Source organism: Pichia kudriavzevii, chromosome 3, assembly GCF_003054445.1.
Source record: "Pichia kudriavzevii chromosome 3, complete sequence".
NCBI classification, from domain to species: domain Eukaryota; kingdom Fungi; phylum Ascomycota; class Pichiomycetes; order Pichiales; family Pichiaceae; genus Pichia; species Pichia kudriavzevii.
Window position 1 is genome coordinate 481864 of NC_042508.1, and position 23379 is coordinate 505242.

Sequence of the window (23379 nt, forward strand, 5' to 3'; positions counted from 1 at the left end):
ACAGCCAAAAATATGCCTACAGTTGTGCCTTTTCCCCGCCTTATAATGCTACCCTTGGTATCCATATTACAAAATTTAGGTTCAATTATTATCCAAGGGAGTTATAGAAAATAACACATACAACCAAACTAAGTAGAAGGAACTAATCTGAAATTTCTACCAAATATCAGTTCCTATGTATTTATCTAATATATTACGCGTTCTTTTACAAAACAACATATGAAAAACAAACGGTGCCAAACAAGTAACCTAGTTTTTATGGGAACATCAGTCGTGTATTCAATTGGATACACACACGTGGACTCACTTTCAAAAAATAAGAAGCGTAATCTTAGCTATCATAATTTTGAAATAGGTTAAGTCTGTTTCTGTTATATCCTTTAATTCAGCTTGATTAGCCTCATTGGGACTAATATGGGTGTTTATATTTTTATATGATAATGTTTGAATAACCTAACTCAACAGATACGCAGATACATTAGAAGTGCTACTATATGTTTTACCACAGGTTACCTCATCTCCAACTATCTTGTTGGGAAAATTTGGCTCTAAAGACATTCTTAATTTAACCTTAGTAGGGATGTCATTCTAGAAATGGATATTTTTTGATTCCGTTCAAGAATCCATGCATAAATAGAATTTGTTCTTGGCACCAATAGCTTATTTACTATTGAATAGTTTTAGATTTTATGGTAAACTCATATTTGCTTATAGAACAAGTTGGGGTTGAAGCAAATGAGTATTAACTTTTTTGTGAAAAAGATCAGCCAAATATGAAAAGAAAAAAGATTTAGTACCAGTGTAACTTAATTTTTCTTTAAATATTAAGATTTGTGACTATATATAGATGTTACACTTCTCCCTTTGTGAATCGGTTCACTTTATTTGTGGTTTGCATTATATATTTATACTAGAAGGTCTTGTATATGTTAGCATCTCCACTAAATTTTTAATATATACACTTATTCAGATATGTTCTAACAAACAATTCGTTTTTTAGATTACATTTCATAGCGTGACACCATGGTTTATTAAATAGTGTTGAGTAAATATATAGATATGTAGGTCAATGATGCCACAGAGTAAAATAACAAGACTAAGCTTTAGTCATATCCGTTCCGCTTTGATTAATCTGCCAATGTAGTCTCTTAAAAATACGTATAGAATATGCCACTACAATTCAGCTTTAATATCTTGGGAACTTGCATTGCCCTGAAGTGCTGCAATCTGTAACAGCTAGATTTTTAGGTCTATTATTACACATTCATATAAACAAAGGAATTTCAATTGCTCCACCAACAGTCTCAATTCCGTCATTTTCATCCTTGTCTCTTTTCTTCCTTCCTTTTTTACCACTATTCTGTTGTTTAGACCTCTTCTCTACAGAATTGGTCTTTCTCTTTCCTCTTCTTCTATCAGTTCTTTCATCATCTTCAGCTATTGATTTCTCTACCTGAATATTATTGCTGTGGCCCACCTTTAAAGGCGTTCCATGCCCTAATAAAGACATTGTCAACTGTTCAGTAAGTTTTAACACGTTATTATTCTGCTCAGGCAATATATCACTCTTTTTGGGCTTCAAAACTTCTTCATTTTTGAACGCATTTGAGCTATAGTTATTTACATTTTGGTTTCTGCTGTTAGTACTGATATGATTCATGACGTTATGGGGTTCTGCATTCTCAAATTCAGCTGCTGCATTTCCAAAAAAATCGTCAAGTGTAACAAACTTTCCATCATTTCCTACCCGTATAGTTTGAATATCTTGATCATCTTTAATCAGTTGCTCGATAAAATGATTATTATATCCTAGTTTTTTCAGCAAGGTTGTGGTTTCACCATCTATATTCAAGGAAGACAGTTCATCAATTGGAACGCTTTCGAGTGTTGTAAACTCTATACTAGATCCCAAAAGTATGTCCGGTTGCGGTTGTTGTTGACTTCCAATAGCATTTTTCCCCAAGAGTAGTAATAAAGAAGTAATTCCATTCATATCCTTCCGTATTTTAATCAATCGAGATAACTTGATAGCACGTATCAATTTAGCAAAGTAGTGAAAATGATATGTAGAAGATAAAGAGATGTTATAACAATCAATAAATTGATACCCGTTCTCTCGTCCATCAAGATTGTCATTAGCAACTATAGGTTTCAAGAGTTTGAACTCTGGTATATTGGCTTTTCTTTGTGGTATTATAAGTTTTGAATATCCAATAGTATCAGATTTTGACTTGGATATAAAAATTATTTTTGAGTTTTTGTTATCCTTCAACGAAACACGATTTTGGTTGAGTTCTTCCAATTCGGTTTCATTTTTGCTGCAATATAAGACAAATCTTTCTGTTGTTAAGTCCAACATATCTTTCATAACATCGTAAAGAATATTGGGCTTTATGATAATGTCAAATAGGATCTTACTTGGGTCTGTTCTGAAAACTGAATCGTCTAGTGTTGTGGGTTCAAAATCAAAAACAGTTACTGCTTGTTCTTCATTGTTTGTTTTATGTGGGTCAGAAATCTTCCCGTTCTTTTTCACTCTATTCTTGGTACCTCTTTTTCTCTTGCTATTCTGAGCTCCACCTTCTACAAAGTAAGTACCTAGTTCCACGCGTTCAACAATATGATCATCCTCAAAGATCAGAATAAAGGGATCACCATCTCTTTCATATTTCAAAGTACATTCCACAGAAGCGTCTGATGATTTTTTGTCTTTTACATATATGTTTACAGTTTCCAAAAACGAAGATATGTTCAAGTTTATGGTTATCATCTCATTCCTGTGAAATTGCAACTCCGGTGAATTTGGTTCGATACATGCCTCATCAGATAAATCGGTATCATCAGCATATAATTGTGAATCTGTGAAGCGAGCACTCTTGCCCCATACTCCATTAAATTCGAAAATATCAAACATCTTTCTGTTCAAATTAAGTCTAACTTTGCAGACATTGCCATCGTTAATACTAAAGCATATGCCCTCTGCTGAAATATCAACCAAACAAAAATCACCAAATAACTGGACTGAGCTTATTAGTTTATGCAATGTATGGATATTTCTCGTTTTAGCCAAAAATTGGGGCTTAATTTCAAGCTTTTTGAATGAGCCATTCTGAGTTAGTTTTGGATGAAGTGAAACTTCAACCATCCCACTACTTTGTAGACGAGGCTCATTTTCAAGTGAATTATCATCCAAATTTTCCTTCTGCCTATTTATAGAATATGCTATCTCGGATGAAGTAATATCGGGAACAGTGCTAATGTTACCTGCTCCCGAGGCCATTCTGATACAGAAGCAGTTATTGTTAACTTCAACATGACGCCTAATTCACGAGTAACTTTTGACTTAATAATATCTCATTTAATTTAAAACAAAAAGTTTTAAATTTTTTTTGTTAAAGGCGCGTCTGCAAAACGTAAGGAACAAAGAGATTTTTGTCATCAATTGATCTGAATTTTAGCAAAATGTCCTTCTCGTTAATGGAGACTTTATACTTTGTTAATTCTCCAATTAAACAATCTGGTGGTGTGGCTGGCAGTGTTGTAAGAGGTAATTAAACTGTTAGCCAACCAAACTACAAACGTTCTTCCCAGTTCCACTGAGGCTAATCAGGCTGAATTAAGGGATACATTAGAATCAGGCACCACCTATTTCATAATGCTGATAATTTTGTTTATTCTATCAAAATAGGCCAATCTATGTGTATCTAACTCAGCCCACAAGTAATATCATCATAAACATCAGGTTATTTCCTTCCGATTAATGTACTTTCTATAGTTCTTTTTATTTAACCTTTTTTAACTAAAGTTGAACTAATCACTTTACTATTAATATTCAAAGTAGAATTAACACCTGTCAAAAATATCAAATTGTAGAAAGAAACGAATAAATTGATGATAGCTAAATTAATCAAAACTGAATTTTTCCAGATGCTTGTAGTTTGTTTGATTAATTTTGAACTAACTTGTTTTATCATTTTCTTAAAAGGCTAACGCAAACAAATTATAAGGACTTGACGAAAAAAAATGGCATTTTATACAATATCATAAAGCATGGCTTGCTTCTTTACTAAATAGTATGATATTAACGACCTTATCGTAAAACAATAGCAGGATCCTAAACCTGCAGAGAAGGTCCCTTGGCCCAGTTGGTTAAGGCGTGGTGCTAATAACGCCAAGATCAGCAGTTCGATCCTGCTAGGGACCATTTCTACCTTGAGGGCGTGTGGCGTAGTTGGTAGCGCGTTTGCCTTGCAAGCGAAAGGTCATCGGTTCGACTCCGGTCTCGTCCAAATTTTTGTCTAACAATTTCTGTTTCTCCTACAAATTTTTTGGAAGCCGGCGCCGGCGATGTTTCTCCTTGTATTCGCCTATAATTTAATCTTTCAAATTTTTTCCCCATTTTCCCATTTTTCCCTTTGCGGAAATACGCATGCTTTCAGGAATGAGTTTAATAGTCATCATCAGAAAGGTTTGATTCCGAAACACTTTTCAAGAGGTTTTCTTTTTTCAGCATTTTGCTGCTCCCTTGAATATCACCTTCTCTTCATAGTATTCTCAATTCACAATGTTGGCTAAATCAACAGGATTGGGATATGGTGCTCGTTTGGGCTCAGTGCTCAGATGTAGATACTCATCCTCCACAGCAGCTATGGCGTATAAGAACCTCCATAGAAATAAGAAAAGACCACAGTTACCAACTTTCGAGCAGCCAACTTTGTCTGCAGACTCTGCTGTCTCATCCATTATCTATGAAACACCTATTGTCTCAAAGTCTCCAAAAACCCAGCATGTTTTGAACTGTCTAGTTCAAAACGAACCTGGTGTGTTGTCATTAGTCTCTGGTACTTTAGCAGCAAGAGGATTCAATATCGACTCCTTGGTTGTTTGTAACACGGAGGTTAAAGATTTATCTAGAATGACCATTGTCTTAGGTGGTCAAGATGCTGTTATTGAACAAGCAAGAAAGCAAATTGAAGACTTAGTTCCTGTTTATGCAGTTTTAGACTACAGCCATTCCGAAATTATCAAAAGAGAACTACTCTTGGCAAGAGTTTCCCTCTTAGGTCCGGAGTATTTCCAAGAATTGGTTGCTCATCACAATGATTCAGACGCATCTGTGTCAGACAGACTTAGATCCGAGACCTACCACCCAAAGAACTTGCCACCTTCTCAAGCTTTGAGACAAAAATTCGAACACCTCGACGCCATTAGCAAACTAACTCGTGAATTTGGTGGTAAGATTGTTGATGTCAGTGATAGAAACTGTATTGTAGAGTTATCAGCCAAACCTTCCAGAATTTCTTCGTTTATTGCATTGATTCAACCATTTGGTATCTTAGAATTAGCTAGATCTGGTATGATGGCATTACCAAGAACTCCAATTGAGGGTGTCGAAGATGGAACTGACCCAACCAAGGATGCCGCTGACGTTGTCGACGTTTCTCAATTACCCCCTGGTTAAGTTGACACAAAAAAATACCATTCCTTTTAGTTAATATCAACGTAAATAGTAACACGTGAAATTTTAAACACCTAAATAAAGCAAATTGTTTAGCGTATTTATAATGAATATAATACCTAACTTATAAAATCTACTATATATCATACCGTAATCCATAAAAACAAACCGTCAGAAATAATAAAAAACATAAACACAAGTAACCAAAGAATTAAAGTGGTACTCAACCCTAAAACTCAACGTCTAGCGGCACGCTTATGCTGCTAACAGGAAGGAATCCACCCAGTATATATACCTTTACGTTAGCGTCACCGGTTAATCTTAACTTTGGATCTTTTTCCAATAAAACCCTCTTTAGTATTGATTTCACCCCTTTACCATTCGGGTACAAGGTAATAAAAAGATCCATTGGCGTGCTTTTATTGTTTGCAATTTTAACATAAAACGGTTTAATAGCAGCCTTCCCTAAGTTTAATTTCTCATCACCTTCGTGAACAATCAGGTCTAGATCATCAATCTTCAAGTTCAAACCTCTCAAAGTAAAGCCACCCGCCTTGAAGTAGTTTCTGATCCAGCTGTCGTCAATGTTTGTATAGTTATTAGTATTGGTACCGCTTATTTGTAGATCAATTCCACCGGAATCGCCCAGTCCTAGTAACCTCAGATTATCTGTATCAAAAACCGTGCCCTCTGCAACGCCGACCCCTAAGTTGGGTTTAACATGAGTAAAAAAAATAGCAATCAAGCTAAATAGTATTACACTGATGATTCCAATCGGTACATACACATGTAATTTGTTTCTTACTGCTTGCCTTTTGAAGTTGTTCCATTTAGACTTGAACGAGTTATCCGTGGTGAAAGTACTTCCCAATAATGGGGCAGACTCTGTATTATCGAAAACCATATTTATATTTAATGCCTCCCTCTAGTATATCTTTATTAAGTTGTTATTTTTTGTTATCTAATAAGATAACAAACCAAAATGAAGGCACAAAGAAGCACTCTTCAAGGGTGACATGGCCCTAAGTTCGAATTTAGCCACCAAGCCACCAGATAAAAAAAATATTCTCATGAACTTCACACACTAATTCTAAATTTCGAAAAATTTTCAAACTTCACTTTTGATTGGTACTTAGCAGCACAAACACTATATTTACAGCATAGACAACAACTAAGATGCTTTACATGATTGGATTAGGGCTTGCCCATGAAACTGATATCACAGTTCGTGGCCTTGAAGCGGCTAAAAAATGTAAAAGAGTCTATCTAGAACATTACACATCTGTATTGATGTCCGCTAATAAGGAATCATTGGAGAAATTTTATGGCAGGGAAGTGATACTTGCTGACAGAGAAATGGTTGAATCAGAAAGTGACAAGATCCTAGAGAATGCACAAGAGGATGATGTTGCTTTTTTAGTTGTTGGTGATGTTTTTGGAGCTACAACACATACTGACTTAGTTATAAGAGCCAGGGAACAAAATATTCCTGTCGAATCTATTCACAATGCAAGCGTTATGAACGCAGTTGGTGCATGTGGCTTGCAATTGTACAACTTTGGTCAAGCCGTTTCCATAGTTTTCTTTACTGAAGATTGGAGACCAGATTCCTTCTACAACAAGATTATGGAAAATAGAAGGATTGGTTTGCATACCCTTTTGTTGTTAGATATCAAGGTCAAAGAGCCAAATATTAAAGCTATGATGCAGGGTAGAATTGAATATGATCCACCTAGATACATGTCCGTTGCAACTTGCTGTCAACAACTTTTGGAAATTGAGGAGAAGAGGAAGGAGGAAGCATACACCCCCCAAACACCATGTATAGCTGTTTCTAGATTGGGTTCACCAAACCAAAGTTTCAAGGCAGGAACTCTGGAAGAATTAGCAAATTACGATGCAGGAGAGCCATTGCACTCTGTTGTTATGTTAGGTAGACAAGTGCACGATATTGAGCTAGACTACTTATTAGCATTTGCCAATGATCCAGATGCGTACAGAAAGGCAGTTGCTGCAGATCAGGAATATTTCAAGCCTCCGCCACCACCTCCTGCACCACAAGACATCATTTCTTCAGATGAGGAATAAGTAAATTTAAAAGTGTATACTAATTAGTTACTGAAAACATTAGAACGAATTAACGGAAAAAAAAATTGAAAATAAAATTTGATTTCATTTTGGTTGATTACATAATGAACATCAATTCAACTCTTTGTACATAAAAACTACAGAATCAGATAATCTAAAATACCTATTCGATATCTAATAACGGTTTCAACTTTTTGATCAATAGCCAATCTTCCCTCGGCACTGTACTTCTAAAAGCTGGATCCTTCAAAGTATCGATGGATTTTCTAGTGATAAGTGAGTATAAGCCATCCTTCTCGTCAACATGTCTACCCCATGTTGGCTGTTGCCCAGAACCTGCTTCTAAACGCATAGCAACACCGGCATTCGTCTCACCTTTTCTCACGGATGCCTTAGATTCGTGGTTGACTTCCAAAGAGGTAACAGTACCCAATAACATTGGGATTTTTCTACCAGTGGAAGGATCCGGCTTGACTGCACAGATTGGAGTACCAACTTTAACCATACCTTCAACGACATCAACACCAATAATCATTGGATTTCTCTTGTTAATGATTTGTAGTGTTTTCAGAACACAAGGGAAAATAGCAGAACCGGCATTAGCCTTTCTCTTTTCTTCCAAAAGTTTCTCTTGATATGCAGTAAACTCATCAAATAGGTGATAAATAATATCTGCATTAAATATTTTGACACCTTGTTCATTTGCGTATTGTTCTGCCTCCTTATCAACCTTAACATCGAAACACAACATAACGGCCAATTCCTTAGCCTTATCCAACATTGCTGTTGCCTTCATAACGTCTCTCTTGTAAACTGGACCTAAACCAATTGACATAACTGGAATCTTCATATCCTTCAAAAAGTCTAATAACGCTTCCAATGAACCTAAAGTGGATGCTTGGACGGTAACACCCCTACCGGAGGTGTCGACAGAATCTAACAAACCGGTTAAATCATCCATGACGTCATCCATCATTTCTTCTTCATCGTCACCTTCTTTAACAACTAATAATCTTGAACCAGCAACCGCTTTTTCCAAATCATTTGCAGCGATTTTAACACCAATAGCTGCCTTGACTTCCTTGTGGTGAACGTATTCTGATTTGATACGTAATTCTCTCGCAGGAGGAGGAGTTAATAGTGCTCTTATATTTGTAACAATTGGCCCATTCATACCGCAAAGCACAATTCTGTCACCTTCATGCAAAACTCCGTTAGATAGAATGACATCAATGGTAGTACCTAAACCTTCAATAACCTTCACTTCTAAAATGGTAGCCTCGACGCCTGTTAGATATTTCAATTGCTTACTCATTCTCTTTTGAGTCAACTCTAATAGTAACCACAATAAATCAGGAACACCTTCACCGGTAACAGCAGATGTTGGAACAATGGAAACATATTTAGACATATTTTGGTTCTTGTAGTACAATTCCGAGTTCAAACCTTGTTCAGCTAAAGCAACCTTGATTTGTGTAAACCTGGTTTCAAATTCAGACCTAACAGAAGGTTTTTGAGCTTCTAGAGAGTTACGGAAAGAATTGTTTGGAGTGGCTTTCCAGTCATATAATCTATCGATCTTATTCAAAGCAACAACGAATGGTGCCTTTCTATCTCTCAATAGTCTAATAGACTCAATTGTTTGTTGTTCTAAGCCATGCATGATATCAATGACTAGGATGGCAATGTTACAAAGCGATGAACCTCTTGTTCTTAGATTAGTGAAAGATTCGTGACCTGGTGTATCAATCATCAATAAACCTGGAACATCATAAGAAACCTTTTCAAATTCTTCCATGACCTTAGTCTTTTCTTGAATGGAATCAATTGGGAAGTAAGTTGCACCGATTTGTTGAGTAATACCACCAGCTTCACCACCTTGGACGTTAGTTTGTCTAATCTTATCCAATAACTTGGTTTTACCGGTATCAACGTGACCCAAAATACAGCAGATTGGAGAACGTAATTCTCTACCATCCTTAGTAATAGATGTTGTTTTTGGTAGCAGTGATTTTGCTTCAGGAATTGGGCTTGCCTTTGGAGTGGTAACCTTTGGTTGAGCTTCTTCAACAATATCAGTGTCATCGTAATCATGTGCAACAAATTCTTGTTCCTCCTGCTCTTCCCTTTCTTCTTCGTCGAGTTCACCAGACGCTGCTTCCTCGCCTTCATCATCGTCTAGCATATTTTCCCAGTCGTCAACCAAAGCTTCATCTTCATCATCATCCAAACCGTTATTAACGGTTTTCTTTGCCTCAGCAGCAGCCTTGGCTTCAGCAGCAGCCTTTTCTTCAGCAGATTGTGATTGCTTCTTCTTTTTCTTATATCTAGCAGCACTGGCTTTCTTTGGTTGACCTTCACTGGATAGACCAGCAACTTGGATGTTACCCGATTGTAGCAATGCAGCTCTTCTTCTTTCTTGCAGAGCCTTCTCTTGCTTTTGCTTCTTAGTGAGATATTTACCTTCTTTTTTCAGTTGCTCAATTCTAGCCTTCTCCTTTTCCTTCTTTAGCCTCTTTTCTTCCTCGTTTGCTTTTTCTTCAGCAACTCTCTGCTTCTCTTCCTCTTCCTCTCTCAATCTCTCTTCTTCCTCAAGACGTGCTGCTTCCTCTTCGGCCTGCTTCTTCAATTCAAGTTGTCTCTTCAAGGCTGCAATTGCAGCAGGAACCTTCTTGGTCTTTTTTGAAGAAGAAGGGGTAGCTTTAGTTGGTTCATCAACCTTCTTTTCTTCACCAGAGGTTTCGGTAGTTGACTCCTCATCCTTCTTTGAAGAATTACCAGCAGCACCAGCAGAAGCACCTTTTCTTTCAGCCAGTTGCTTCTTTCTTTGTTTCTCTCTCTCCTTTCTCTCTCTCTCTTTCTCCTTCTTTGTCTTAATGATAGGACCTTTTTGGGTTTCCTGTTCTTGCTGTTTCTTCTCCTCCTCCTTTTGCTTGACTTTCTTCTCTTTCTTGTTCTTAGCTTTCTTCAAGTTGGACAAGAAATCTCCACCAAATTCATCCTCTGCATTAGCAACAGCAGGTCCTTGTGGTTCTGCAGTTTCGGATTCTGGAGCTGGAGACGCTAATTCTTCAGCCTGAGGTTGATCTGCCTCAAATTCCTCATCCCAGTAATCTTGCTTGTTATTCTTCTTTCCCTTTTTAGCCATTATGTGAGTTGTTGTTCATCCAGCTGACTACTCCTTGTTTGTCGGTAAAGTATATCTCCTTCCAAGAAAACCCTTTCATAAGTAACCCATTATTCATTTTTCAAAAATTCATGCTCGTTCACCAAAGTTTCGCCCTTGAAAAATTTTTTCTCCAAGGCCGCAAGAAAAAAAACTACATAAACTCCCACAGGGCAACTAGATTTACGACCTTTTTGGTTTCCCATTGCTTTTTCTTGTTCTTTAACCACAATGACAAGTCCCAGACACGATACCTGTATGTTCTTTCAAACGTGACAGAGTAGTGTGTTGTTTGAAAGACTTGTCGATGGAAGAGGAATGCTTTTCTTACACTGTCCCCAGTTTGAGTCTTATGCTTGTATTTTCACACCTGCATCGGATATATGAGAGGGTCCACATTTTTTAAGATTTTCTTATAACGGTAAATGCCTTACGGAGTTTATAGAAGTGGATACATTTTACCTACCTAACGAAAAAAGAACCAACTTTTTGTAGTCATCGACTGCCTGTAAGAGACTCTCTGCTGTGACATACTCGTCATCACCATGTGCTACTAAGATTGTGCCCGGTCCATAGAGATATCTAGTAAAGTTCTTGTGGTCGAGTTTTGGAATATCAGTAGCATACGATGCAATGTATGTATCGAAACCAGGAACTTGGTAGTCCAAGAATGTAGGATCATCAGTAACTTCCACATTGAACTGAATTTCCAGTGCCTCAGGAAGGTGTTTCTCTACAATTTGGGCAACCACAGGCGCAATCAAGTCCGAGTCCACCGGGGTCCTCATAAGCACCTTGCATGAAGCATGGGGCGAAACAACATTACCGGCCGTGCCACCTTGGAATAGTCCGATATTTACCGTTGTTGTGTTCAAGATTTCAGAGGTTGGCCAAGGGTAACTCTCGATTTCATGCATAATTTCAATGAGGATTTTGTTTGCATCAATACCAACTTCAGGGTATCCTGAGTGGCTCGCCTTACCCTTGACTTCGATGTCTGCAAGATATATACCTTTATGGCCTGTTGCCAGTTTATTTTCAGTCGGTTCTCCAAAAATAACAGCATCCCAAGTGATTGAATTATTATTAAAATAGTCATTGGCCAAAAGCATGCCTGCACCACCAACTTCTTCTTGAAATACATATAACAATCCTAACTCTTCCGGCTTGACCAATCCATCTTCAACGAGCTCCTTTGCTGCAATGATTTGTGCAGCAACAGAGCCTTTGGCATCACATGAACCACGTCCATAGATCCTAGTCTCGCCATTTTCGTCCTGAGCAATAGAGTAATGAATATACGGCGGAACGGTATCTATATGGGACGTCAACAAGACAGACGAGTTTTCAGTGCCGGAAAAGGCATAGATGTTTCTCCGAGATTCGTCAACATTCAATTCGAAACCGAGGTTCAAGTCACTAAGGTACTTTCTCAGATAACGAGAGACTCCATACTCGTTGCCACTGATTGATTCGATTTTCACCAAATCTGCATGGAGTTTGAACAACTCTGGGTTTTCCTTGAAAATACTAGGAACCTTAGAGCCGCCGTCAATTACGCTACTGATGGAATCGGCAACACCGGATATCAAGTCGGGAATAGTGAAGATGTCCTCTAAACTGACTTCTGCAACTGGAGCAGGTGCCCCTTGTGCTGCCAGTGTCAGTGTCAATGCAGCAACGCCTAATGTGTGTACCCAGGCAATCATTCTCTGTGGAGCGTATCTGAAAAGGAAGGTGGAGCTGGTAGGATAATTGTAACTATGGAGAATGAAACCAAGATACTCTTATCCACACCCTTATCCACACCCTTATCCACACTCTTATACTCACTTAAACACAAGGACATTCTCTGTGCGCCAAATCTCCATCTCGGCCGTTACTCCTCAACCAACAAACCCAGGCGCGTGTTTCCCCATTGGGCAGATAACGTGGGACATTGTCAAGGCCATAGCTGTTGTTGCTATACCTGGTTTGTAGAGTGAAGTATAGAGATCCCATGATAGTCAGTTATACTCTTCCGGCCTTTTTGGTTGTTACTTTCCTTGTACCTTGGTCGTATCTTGCTGGTCGAAACTTACGATCCAGGGAGGGGTCGATTGGCTTTTTTGACGAGACCCTGAATTGCTCCTTTCGAGGAAAACGTTCTCCTCTTCCAAGGTTTCATTCTGTTGCTCTTCCAAGGTCTCCTCCTCTGTAGTTTCGTCATCGGTTTCATCATCACTGCGCAGGCTGGCCTTGAAGCCCACACCCAGTCCTGGCGTTGTACCAAAAAGTTGTGCGCCGAATGAGTTTCTTGGATTTCCAGCGCTGTTGATGCTTCCACGTCTACTAACACTGGACTCTTGCATCGGTAGCATAGACGAGATTGGTGGGAGTCGTTGGGTTTGAGAGTTTGCTATATTGGACAATAGCGGGAGTCCCCCATTAGAAGACGACGAGGAGACACTTGGCAACATGGGTGCTGAAGTTCTCTTTGGAGAAGCCAGTGATATTAGTGAGAAAATGGCGTCTTTCTCAAGGTCTTCACCTGAATTTATACAATCACTGTTTATCGTTAGCTTGAATTTCCCATTTTTCAAAGGCGAAGTATGTTTCAAATCCGGAGATTTCACACCCCGTCTGGCAATATCATCCAATCTCATGCTAGTATTAAAGGAAGACCTTCTTCTATTATGTGAAAATTGACCAGGACTTGACAGAAGCGCCTGACTCATCTCCAATTTCCGATCATTGAAATCTTCACTCTTTGGTAATCTATCAGACCTAAGTTTCCAAAAATCTTCTAAATTGGAGTTACCTGGTCTAATACCGTTGAGCTGACTCGACCGCTGAGGATTAGTGGCGATTTCTTCCAAGGAAGTCTCGAGTTCACCTATTGATTTATTTGACCATCCATGTTGTACCTTAACATTGGCATAATTCAATCTAGTTCTTAAATTCTCACTTAGTTTACGTATCTCCTTGTAGTCCCTCCTAGGTGATTTGAGTAGGTGCTCTGAGTCATAATCTCCTTCTTTCCTTTCGGGAGATTGGTCCTCATTTGATCTGGAAAATAAATCTGTAGAGGTCCTTTTCAACTTTTTATCCTCTAACCTAGCCTCTGGTGATTTGAGTAAAGTATAAAAGTCAGTACCGGGAAATTGCTTTGTCCTATCCTTATGTGGGGTAAAGGTAAGATCACCAGCACGAGGTGGAGATATCAGCGGAGTTCCTTCCACATCGTTTATATGTCCACGTACTCTCTCAGGTGTCTCAGGTATCTGAAGCGGAGCTGGAGAGGAGAATACCTCTGTTTTCAACAAGGACGGAGTAGTGGGCTCCTTGGAAGGCTCTTTAATCTCAGTTCCGCTTCTTGCTATGATATTCATACTCGTATCTCTTTTGTGTTCTTTCGCAGTGGTGGCGATGCTCTTGCTATTTATGCTTGCGTTGTTATTCGGTGATGGGTTTGAGCGGGTGTTATCGGAGGTGGAAGACATACCTATTGCTGCGCAGTCTGTCTGTAGTTGATAAGATATCTTTGTTTCGTTTACTCTCGGGTAGTTTGTTTGTGCAGTTGTGGAGCTTAATGCCTTACGAGCCTACACTCAGTGTACAGAGAAACATTAACAAAAATAAACAAGCGTTTCCAGGCTCTCATCTGATGCACGCATATTTAACTCGCTACACGCGGTATTACTCTTTTGCCGTTACTGACTTGTTTTACCACTGTCTGTGAGGAAATGATTTGTTGAGTTCTCAAATGAACCTCAACACGTCATTTGCCACATATAAGAAGGCATCTCTGAGAAGGTCCCGCTCAAGTAGCACCGATAAGTCACTTTTGTCGGTACCGAACTCGTTTACGAATGACAAAGAGGCTCAACACGAAAGAACATGTTCTGCGTCCTTGTCAAATTTTACACAAGTAGGCACGGCGAAAGTCACCAAATATAGCGTACTATATCGGAAATTCACAGCAAAAAAGAACAAAACATGGGAGGGTGATGGTGTTCTACAGTTCAATAGGTCAACCAATATGGGTATTATCAAAAATGAGGATGGGATAGTTATTGCTAGATTAAAAGATGCTAGCAAGTTTATTTCTAGAAATATAGAATTTAGGTCCTCGGGCTACGAGTTTGAAATAGACGATGAAATAACATCTTCTGAATTTTCGGGAAATTCTTCCCCTTTAATCAGTGTCACATCGAATTCGAACATCCCCTTAGATTCTTCTCGTTATAAAACGAAAAACTTTGTTTCACCGTTAATTTCAAGATCAAAAGCCAATAACAGCGTGAATGCTCAAGAACAACCAGAACAACTGCCCAAGCGGAAACTTACGGTACCTTTAGTTTCTGCACAGAAGCCCATCACGACACCGCTTCAGGGCATCAAAAAGCGAAAAGTGACAGACGCCCCACTATATGACACAAGTATGGTTGAGAATCCCTTATTTATGCCGGATCTCCCAAGGAGTATAGACGAATCAGAGATTCCAAGGAAAGTAGTTATTGATCCGTTACTTTCAGAAAAGTTGAGACCGCATCAAAGGGAAGGTGTTACGTTTATGTATTCTTGTGTTATGGGGATTTCTGGCAATGATATCAGAGGAGCTATTTTAGCAGACGAAATGGGATTAGGGAAAACTTTACAAACCATAACGTTAATTTGGACTCTTCTACGTCAATCTCACATTGCCGGTACCAAACCCGTCGCCGATAAGGTTTTGATTTGCTGTCCCGTAAGTCTAGTCAATAACTGGAAAAACGAATTTAATAAATGGTTGGGATTGAATAGACTTGGTATATGTACGATCAACAACAATAAATATTCGAACGAGATACAAGACATACAGCTTTTTGCGAGAAATAGAGTCCATCAAGTCATGATTATAGGCTATGAGAAGATGCAATCCATGTCAGAACATATAAAGCAAGTGAAGTTTGACTTATTAGTCTGCGATGAAGCGCATCGTTTGAAGAACAGTGATAATAAAACAATCAAAACATTGGAAAGCTTTAATATTAGGAGGAGGATACTGCTGTCAGGAACACCAATTCAAAATGACTTGACTGAATTTTACACAATGGCCAATTTTACTAACCCAGGAATTTTAGGAGATTTGAAAACATTTCAAAAAGAGTTTATTCGTCCCATTTTAGATTCTAGAGACTCTAATTGTCGTAGTACAAAAGTAATTGAAAAGGGTAGAGCTAAGTCTCTGGAGTTGATGAAAATAACTGAAAGGTTCATTCTCAGAAGATCAAATGCTGAACTAACTTCTTATTTACCAAAACGATCAGATTATATTGTTTTTGTCCCTCCTACACCTTTACAATTGCAGCTATTTAAAACCATAATAGAAACAAAAAAATTTAAGCTCTTTATTGAAAATGAAACTACCCAGAATAGTTCCTCATCATTCAATCTTATCAATACATTTCGGAAGATCTGTAATTCGCCCTCTCTATTACAGTCGGATGGATTTTTTTTGGAAATTAGTGAACGAAACACTCAGTCTCAGGATGATGTAGAGTTCAGAAGACAACTTGGAAAGAAAGTTAAAAGTGGTAAAATCATGTTTCTCATCAAACTCTTGGGATTATTGCACTCACAAGGGGACGAGAAGGTTGTTATTGTTTCTAACTTTACCTCTACTCTAGATATAATTGAAACATTATTCAAATCTTTGAATTTGAAATTTTGCAGGCTTGATGGATCAACCGCTTCTAATGAACGAATGAAGATAGTTGATAGATTCAATAAGTCAAAAGCTGATGATACATTTGCAATTTTGCTAAGTGCAAAGGCTGGTGGGGTTGGATTAAACTTAGTCGGTGCATCTCGGTTGATTCTGTTTGATAATGATTGGAATCCAGCTGTTGATTTACAAGCAATTGCTAGAATCCATAGGGATGGCCAAAAAAGAGACGTAAAAATCTATAGACTTCTCACAAATGGATGTATGGATGAAAAAATATTCCAGAGGCAATTGATGAAAATGGATCTAAGTGACAAATTTTTAGATCAAAGGGGTGGAGAAAAGGAGTTATTTGATAGGTCAGATATAAAGGATATTTTTAATGTGCAGTTTGAAAAAATCAAAAGTAATTCCTACTGCAATACTCATGAGTTGATGTGCTGTGATTGCGATGGAAAGGGCACTAACAATGAGATAGACCAAGAAGATAGTACCGGCACTAATTCTGACGATGAGAACGAATCAAATGACTTGACGGATATCGATAAAAGACAGTTTATGTCTGCTTTGTCTTATGCCGACAAATATCCCAATGCTAGCTCTAATCCTGAAGATGAATTACTTCGAATGAAAAGAAAAAAGCTACGTAGGTGTATGAAAGGATATAAACACATCAACGGCTTGGGTAGTAAGGAAAGGTTTATATCAACGGATGATGATATCTTGAATGCTTTAATAAACAATCAAGATCCAGAGAAACCATTAATATCCTACGTTTTTGGAAAATTCTGAATATTTGTTAATAGTACATATTATGAAGGGTTATAATTTTCTTTCGGTGGCCCTGTCTTTTCTATTTTAGACCTCCCAAACTTGCACCACATTATCATAAAAACTACAACTTATGGCTACGTCTCCAATCCAATCCCCGCCATAGGTGATACTCGAATGGTCCCCTTTGTAGTAATTCTTGACCTCAACATTTTTTGCGTTAGACGAATCATACGCTAACATTCGACCACCATCATACATATTACAGGTGAATACTCTGCAATCATTTTCTTTTGGAGATGGAATCAATCTCCATACACCTCCACCCAAGTTGTGTTTTTCTCGAAGCATAGGGGGTATGCCCTCAAATAAAGCTCCATTATTCATGTTTGCTCCGGCACGCAGATCAAGAACACACAACTGATCATCATAGCCACCTGTCCATATAATATAAGGATCAGTAACATTTTCACACCAGTTACTTCTGGCCGTGAGAATTGAAACTATGCCGGCATCATGAATTCTAGATGTCTCAAAAACAGGAAACGGCACTCTAGTATCATGTGCGATTAGCCGTGCGTCATCGCCTCCGGAAAAGACAATGTTGTCTAGGGCTTCCAAATGACACCAATCAGCATACCATGCTTCTAAAGAATGCTCTTTTCCAAAACAAACTGGTTCATTAGAGTTGGATCCTTCTGAATAATCGTAGTAACCAACAATGCCTGTGGTAGTGGTGAATGATAGATACGTTTTTCTAGGATGAAAATTTATAGACGTAATTAATGTCTCACCTAAATTCGAAGTAGATTCAGGAAACAGTTGAACATCTGAAACTTCCTTTATATCTAATGGGTCATCCTTTTTAATCTTCCAAAGTGTAATGTTACCGGTGGATTGTGCAGTAGAGAGTAATATTGAATCACCATTAGAAGTAATAGACTTTGAATCTATTTTGATGTCTAAAACTGCACCATGAGTGGGAATACTTCCTAACTTTATCCCTTGCAGCTCTAAATCATCCAAATTTATGTTTTGCTCGTCAGGAACATCTGTGGTCCCTTCCTTGCTGCGTAATTTCCATATTTCAATGGTTCCTTTCCGATCATTTCCTTGAATAAGCGTGTAAGTGCCAAAATACACAATTGTGGAATCTAAAGGGTTGATTCGAAGACAGCACGGTGGGGCTTCTGTATTGAACACTGCTCTTCTTCTCAGGTTGTGAGTCATTGGCGTTTTGCTTTCTGTAGATTAGTCTTTTTTTGGTATAAAAAAAACTATTTGAAGTGGTAATGCTTCGTTTGAGTGAAAAAAAAAAATCACGAACTTTTATTGAATTTACTTCTCTTAGTTTCATCATGTTTTTTCTACTATTTCCCACCAAAACAGATAAAACTATGTCAAATACCATTCCATTCAATAAAAGGTACATCTATAATTTAGACCCATCCATCCTTGAATCCTTACAGACCCTATACTTTGATTCAATAACTTTTGAGCAGAAGTCGTATGAGGAATATATTTCACGTAGAAAAGATGAGATTGAAGACACAACAAACGTACAAAGGGCCGACTTGTTTACCAAACCGGTCATCGTTCGGCCAAAAGCGAGGGCTAGTATAAGTCAAGCATTGTCGAATTTAAGTACTTCCATGACTGAAAAGCAACAATTGGAGGATAGTTCATCAGAGGGCGAACTAAATGACAGCAATACCGAATCAGAGTCAGACATGGAAAATGAAGATGAGAGTAGAGGTGAAGAATTGTACAGAATAAGTGAGAACGTGGATGATGACCATCAATCTACAATCAGTTTTATGTCTACCAAGTCTCCTATGATTTTGTTCAAGTCCCCCATAATTGAAGATGATAACAAATGTTTTGGTATTTACAAGGTTAGTATAAATGCCATTGATTCACCAAATTTTGACCCAATCTCAACTTTAAGGAATATAACATATAACACCGAAAATACAATACCTAAGGATCCTATACAAGCTGGCATGTCTGCTATTTTTATGATGTCATCGGGTCATTTTGCTGGTGCAATTATTTCTCATTTACCACATTCCACAAAAGGTAATAAGGGCACGGCCACCGAGCTACACATGCAATCAGTAAGGATGCTAGCCCATAAAACCTTCCACAGATATACCACTCGTAGAAAGCAAGGAGGTTCACAAAGCGCAATGGATGATGCAAAGGGTAAGGCCAATTCGGCTGGTAGTACATTAAGACGGTATAACGAACAGGCACTAGGAAAAGATATTGAGGAACTAATGGAGGAGTGGAAACCTTTATTGGATCAATGTACTTCTATCTATATAAGAGGCTCAGGCAAAGGTGGTAAGAATGCTAGAGGTACAGGTTTAATTGTTAGGGATTCCAAAGATCCTAAAGCGATAATTAAAACAGGCGACAAACGTGTCAAATTCATTCCTTTTGCGACAAAGAGGCCAACTACAATGGAAATAAAACGGACCTGGTGTGAGCTATCATACCTACATGTTGTTGATGTACCTGCTATCTCTAAAACAGAAATTGAAAAAAAACGCAAAAGAGAAGAACTGTTGCAAAAATCCAAAGAGGAGAGTCATGCGGTTGATAATGAGCTTGCGGACAAGATTAAGCTGAGCAATGATTTGATACAATTATTAAAAAAATCAAAGGCTCCTGCACTGATTGCATTCATGAAAAAGAACCAATCCAAAATTGATGTTAACTTCAGATTGCAACCTGCAGATCATTATGAAACCAATCCAACTTTGTTGCATTATGCATCTAGAAAATCTCTCCCATTTATGGTTCAAACACTTATGGTACAGTTACATGCGGACCCAACAATTCTTAACTCTTTAGGTCAAACTGCATATGAGATCGCTGGCGATAAAGATACTCGATATGCCTTTAGATTTAGTAGACACATTCTTGGTGAACATAGTGGTATTTCATGGATTGATTCAGGCGTTGGGTCTGCAATGACAAAAGATGAAATCGAGCTAGCCAAGTCAAAGGACAAACAACAACAAGAAGAGATTGCAGATGAGGAAAAGAAAGAATTAAAGAAGCAGCATAATGCAATAGTGCAAGATTTCCGAGAGAGAGAACAATCAAAAGCTAAACATACTTCTACAATTACAGGGCCTGGATTACTTAGAGTATCCGAAGAACAGAAGCTAAGCGGATTGTCAGAGGCGCAAAGGATGAAAGTATTGCGAGAACAGAGGTTCCGTGCAATCGAAGCAAGGTTGAAGAGAGCACAGTCATGATAACAGAGTATTGTTTATTCATTATATAACCCTAAAATATACGTACTCCAGATCTTCCATCTACCTTCTTGTGAGAACATTTTCTACCCATTCTTGTAGTTTCTCCCTGTCGATTTCATTGACTTCAGTATTGCTATTCCTCACTGCTGGATCAACGTAGGTATCGTAAGGCAACGTTTTCTTTAAAGCAACAACAGACGGAACTTTGTTTACAACGTATCTGTTAGCAATTTCTTCCATTCTTCCACCCATCAGTTCAACGGCCACTGTGCTCGTGTTTGGGGTTTCGACCCTACTAACAATGTCCCACAAATTGGTAGCCATGGAATTACTTGGTCCTCCACCGAGCCTGACAAAACTGACAAACATCGTTCCATTTAGGGCTGCAGGACTGCTGAGCAATAGTTCAAACTCCTGAGGTGTATATACTGTCTGGAATACTCGACCAGTGGCTAAAGCTTGCTCCGTAGGATACACATAAGGCAGATTAGCCTTTCCCGGCCTTGCTTTAGTGTATAAGTATAACCCTACTGTTGCAGCCGCAAAGATTCCTAGACCTAGTAGTTTGTTTCTCTGGGTGGGAGGTTGTTCTGTAGTCATTGGTTTGTTTTGCTTACAGTGTGCCTTGCGTAACGATAAAAGAAGTGCCCAATAATTAGTCAGCTTACTCTTATAAGGAACGAGGTGTGTGACAAATCGATAAAGATGATTTTCATGTCGACCGAAATCAGCACCAAATTCCATAGCTAGCCTTTTTTTTAACTGTTTGAGTGGATTTCCTATACCTACCATTACACTAGATACCACAAACACTAAGCACCGACAATGGAGGAGACCACAGAAGACATTTTTGAGAATATGCCCCTTATTTCACCGACTGTTTCACGGGAGAACAGGGCGAGTTTAGGAGATGAAGTAGTGGGAAGTCACATTCAAAGCGAAATTCAGAATGATATCATTAGCAACTTATTGGAGAAAAAAGGACCAAAACATCAATGTCTGAAACATCACCACCATGTAGAAGATTTTCAAAGATGCGATTCACCATTTCATGCTGTTCCAAAGGCTGAGGAGAAGAGAAGATTGCTGCCCGACAAGTTACCGAATGTGCAATGTATTGCACGGGCTCGTATCCCAACCACCCAAGGGCCTGAAATATTCCTACATCTTTATTCTAACGATGAAGATGATAAGGAACACCTGGCTATTGTTTTTGGTGAAGACATACGCTCGAGGTCATTGTATAAGAAGCGTCAAAATGAAACACAAAGCGATCGGATGATTAGAGGAGCATACGTTGGTAAGCTATATCCTGGTCGTAGAGACGCCGATTTTGACAAAAGCACAGGGATGAAACTGGAATTTACGGAGAATGGAGACTTGGTTGTTGATGGATCAACTACGTGGGTCAACCCAACTCTAGTGCGTATCCATAGTGAATGTTACACTGGCGAGACCGCCTGGAGTGCCCGCTGCGATTGCGGAGAACAGTTCGATGAAGCAGGGAGATTGATGGGTCTTGAAGGTCATGGATGTATAGTTTACCTACGCCAAGAGGGTCGTGGTATTGGACTGGGTGAGAAATTGAAGGCATATAACTTGCAAGATTTAGGTGCTGATACCGTTCAGGCCAATCTACTTCTTCGACACCCTGCTGACAAGCGTAGTTTTGGACTAGCCACTGCTATTCTGGTAGACTTAGGATTACTTGAAATCAACTTACTGACCAACAATCCAGACAAAATCATCGCTGTTGAAGGCAGAGAACGTCAAGTACACGTTCGTGAACGCGTTCCCATGGTTCCATTGGCATGGCAGGGGGAGAACGGAGTCAAATCAAAGGAAGTTGAAGGATACTTGCGTACCAAAGTTGAAAAAATGGGCCACTTATTATCAAAGCCACTATAACCGAGAAATCCAATGTATTCAATAGCCAATATACAGATTAAAAGCAATGAGATATAAATGCTGAACTTGTAATTTATGCTGATGTTTATAAACCTTTTTTTTTTTTACTCTTGTTATACATGATATCATATGACCTGTAATAGATAGCTTTTTTTTAGTCTTGCAAAAGAAACTCAAAGTTAGACAGCATTATTATTAATTATATATTATACAAAAATAAATGAAGCGGGTGAAGTTATCAGGACTAGCAACAGTTCTGGAATTGACTACTGTTTAAGTAATTTTTCGATATCTCCCTCAATAGCAGCAGGGGTCTTGATAGAAGAATATCTGTTGACAACATTACCCTCTTTATCAACTAGAAACTTTTCGAAATTCCACTTGATTCCCTTGAATCCCAAAAGACCTGGTTTTTCGGCCTTCAACCACTCGTAAAGTGGGTCAGCATTGGATCCATTGACGTCAATCTTCTTCATTATCGGGAAGGAGACACCATAGTTGATCTTGCAGAATTCCGCAATTTCTTCAGGGGAGCCTGGCTCCTGGCCTGCAAACTGGTTGCATGGGAAACCAATGATCGTAAAGCCCTGGTCCTTGTACTTCTTGTACAACTCCTCAAGACCTTCGTATTGCGGGGTGAATCCACACTTGGAGGCTGTGTTGACGATCAGAACAACCTTGCCCTTCAAGTCTTCCATTGGGAAAGGCTCGCCGTTATTTTTTGTTGCAGTGAAGGTGTAGAATTTAGACATGTTGGTTAATGTGTGTAAGTAGTGTTTTGATGCCGTACGTAGCATTTGTTAGACTCTCAAGTTGATGAAAAGCATCAGGGTGGCTTTGCCACATTTTATACTACTCGAGAAATAGCTGTCTATTTACTAAGCAGCGAAATTCTAGATTAACGTCATGACAAATTCCACTAACTCCAGACCGTTGCATCTCCCGGATGGAACTATGCAAAGCCAATTGTGGGCTAAACAATGCTGTTCGGATACCCCCCAGAAGGCATGGCCCACTATTTCGCCCTTCC

General features: G+C 38.7%; 13 protein-coding genes and 2 non-coding genes across 15 annotated transcripts; 7 read left to right on the plus strand and 8 right to left on the minus strand.

Annotated features, from left to right (window-relative positions):
• Window positions 1–1264: 1264 nt before the first annotated feature.
• Window positions 1265–3280, minus strand: C5L36_0C02310 (uncharacterized protein; the record flags this gene model as incomplete). The annotated part of the gene is made up of 1 exon (XM_029465904.1): window positions 1265–3280. The coding sequence occupies one exon, from the start codon at window positions 3278–3280 to the stop codon at window positions 1265–1267; it is 2016 nt and encodes a 671-aa protein (XP_029321764.1).
• Window positions 3281–4130: 850 nt separating this feature from the next.
• Window positions 4131–4204, plus strand: C5L36_0Ctrna5I. Its single transcript has one exon. It is a non-coding gene; the product is annotated as a tRNA-Ile (tRNA).
• A 12-nt stretch (window positions 4205–4216) lies between these two features.
• C5L36_0Ctrna6A lies at window positions 4217–4289 on the plus strand. The gene has a single exon. It is a non-coding gene; the product is annotated as a tRNA-Ala (tRNA).
• Window positions 4290–4564: 275 nt separating this feature from the next.
• On the plus strand, window positions 4565–5461 carry C5L36_0C02320 (uncharacterized protein; the record flags this gene model as incomplete). The annotated part of the gene is made up of 1 exon (XM_029465905.1): window positions 4565–5461. One exon carries the CDS (start codon window positions 4565–4567, stop codon window positions 5459–5461), a length of 897 nt encoding a protein of 298 aa, XP_029321765.1.
• A 226-nt stretch (window positions 5462–5687) lies between these two features.
• Window positions 5688–6362, minus strand: C5L36_0C02330 (uncharacterized protein; the record flags this gene model as incomplete). The annotated part of the gene is made up of 1 exon (XM_029465906.1): window positions 5688–6362. The coding sequence occupies one exon, from the start codon at window positions 6360–6362 to the stop codon at window positions 5688–5690; it is 675 nt and encodes a 224-aa protein (XP_029321766.1).
• A 272-nt stretch (window positions 6363–6634) lies between these two features.
• Window positions 6635–7546, plus strand: C5L36_0C02340 (uncharacterized protein; the record flags this gene model as incomplete). Its single annotated transcript, XM_029465907.1, has 1 exon — window positions 6635–7546. The coding sequence occupies one exon, from the start codon at window positions 6635–6637 to the stop codon at window positions 7544–7546; it is 912 nt and encodes a 303-aa protein (XP_029321767.1).
• Window positions 7547–7709: 163 nt separating this feature from the next.
• On the minus strand, window positions 7710–10694 carry C5L36_0C02350 (uncharacterized protein; the record flags this gene model as incomplete). Its single annotated transcript, XM_029465908.1, has 1 exon — window positions 7710–10694. The coding sequence occupies one exon, from the start codon at window positions 10692–10694 to the stop codon at window positions 7710–7712; it is 2985 nt and encodes a 994-aa protein (XP_029321768.1).
• A 476-nt stretch (window positions 10695–11170) lies between these two features.
• Window positions 11171–12421, minus strand: C5L36_0C02360 (uncharacterized protein; the record flags this gene model as incomplete). The annotated part of the gene is made up of 1 exon (XM_029465909.1): window positions 11171–12421. One exon carries the CDS (start codon window positions 12419–12421, stop codon window positions 11171–11173), a length of 1251 nt encoding a protein of 416 aa, XP_029321769.1.
• A 327-nt stretch (window positions 12422–12748) lies between these two features.
• C5L36_0C02370 (uncharacterized protein) lies at window positions 12749–14194 on the minus strand (the record flags this gene model as incomplete). Its single annotated transcript, XM_029465910.1, has 1 exon — window positions 12749–14194. One exon carries the CDS (start codon window positions 14192–14194, stop codon window positions 12749–12751), a length of 1446 nt encoding a protein of 481 aa, XP_029321770.1.
• Window positions 14195–14457: 263 nt separating this feature from the next.
• Window positions 14458–17193, plus strand: C5L36_0C02380 (uncharacterized protein; the record flags this gene model as incomplete). Its single annotated transcript, XM_029465911.1, has 1 exon — window positions 14458–17193. One exon carries the CDS (start codon window positions 14458–14460, stop codon window positions 17191–17193), a length of 2736 nt encoding a protein of 911 aa, XP_029321771.1.
• A 66-nt stretch (window positions 17194–17259) lies between these two features.
• On the minus strand, window positions 17260–18402 carry C5L36_0C02390 (uncharacterized protein; the record flags this gene model as incomplete). Its single annotated transcript, XM_029465912.1, has 1 exon — window positions 17260–18402. The coding sequence occupies one exon, from the start codon at window positions 18400–18402 to the stop codon at window positions 17260–17262; it is 1143 nt and encodes a 380-aa protein (XP_029321772.1).
• A 62-nt stretch (window positions 18403–18464) lies between these two features.
• Window positions 18465–20441, plus strand: C5L36_0C02400 (uncharacterized protein; the record flags this gene model as incomplete). Its single annotated transcript, XM_029465913.1, has 1 exon — window positions 18465–20441. The coding sequence occupies one exon, from the start codon at window positions 18465–18467 to the stop codon at window positions 20439–20441; it is 1977 nt and encodes a 658-aa protein (XP_029321773.1).
• A 60-nt stretch (window positions 20442–20501) lies between these two features.
• Window positions 20502–21233, minus strand: C5L36_0C02410 (uncharacterized protein; the record flags this gene model as incomplete). The annotated part of the gene is made up of 1 exon (XM_029465914.1): window positions 20502–21233. One exon carries the CDS (start codon window positions 21231–21233, stop codon window positions 20502–20504), a length of 732 nt encoding a protein of 243 aa, XP_029321774.1.
• A 33-nt stretch (window positions 21234–21266) lies between these two features.
• On the plus strand, window positions 21267–22349 carry C5L36_0C02420 (uncharacterized protein; the record flags this gene model as incomplete). The annotated part of the gene is made up of 1 exon (XM_029465915.1): window positions 21267–22349. The coding sequence occupies one exon, from the start codon at window positions 21267–21269 to the stop codon at window positions 22347–22349; it is 1083 nt and encodes a 360-aa protein (XP_029321775.1).
• A 266-nt stretch (window positions 22350–22615) lies between these two features.
• On the minus strand, window positions 22616–23146 carry C5L36_0C02430 (uncharacterized protein; the record flags this gene model as incomplete). Its single annotated transcript, XM_029465916.1, has 1 exon — window positions 22616–23146. One exon carries the CDS (start codon window positions 23144–23146, stop codon window positions 22616–22618), a length of 531 nt encoding a protein of 176 aa, XP_029321776.1.
• Window positions 23147–23379: the final 233 nt, after the last annotated feature.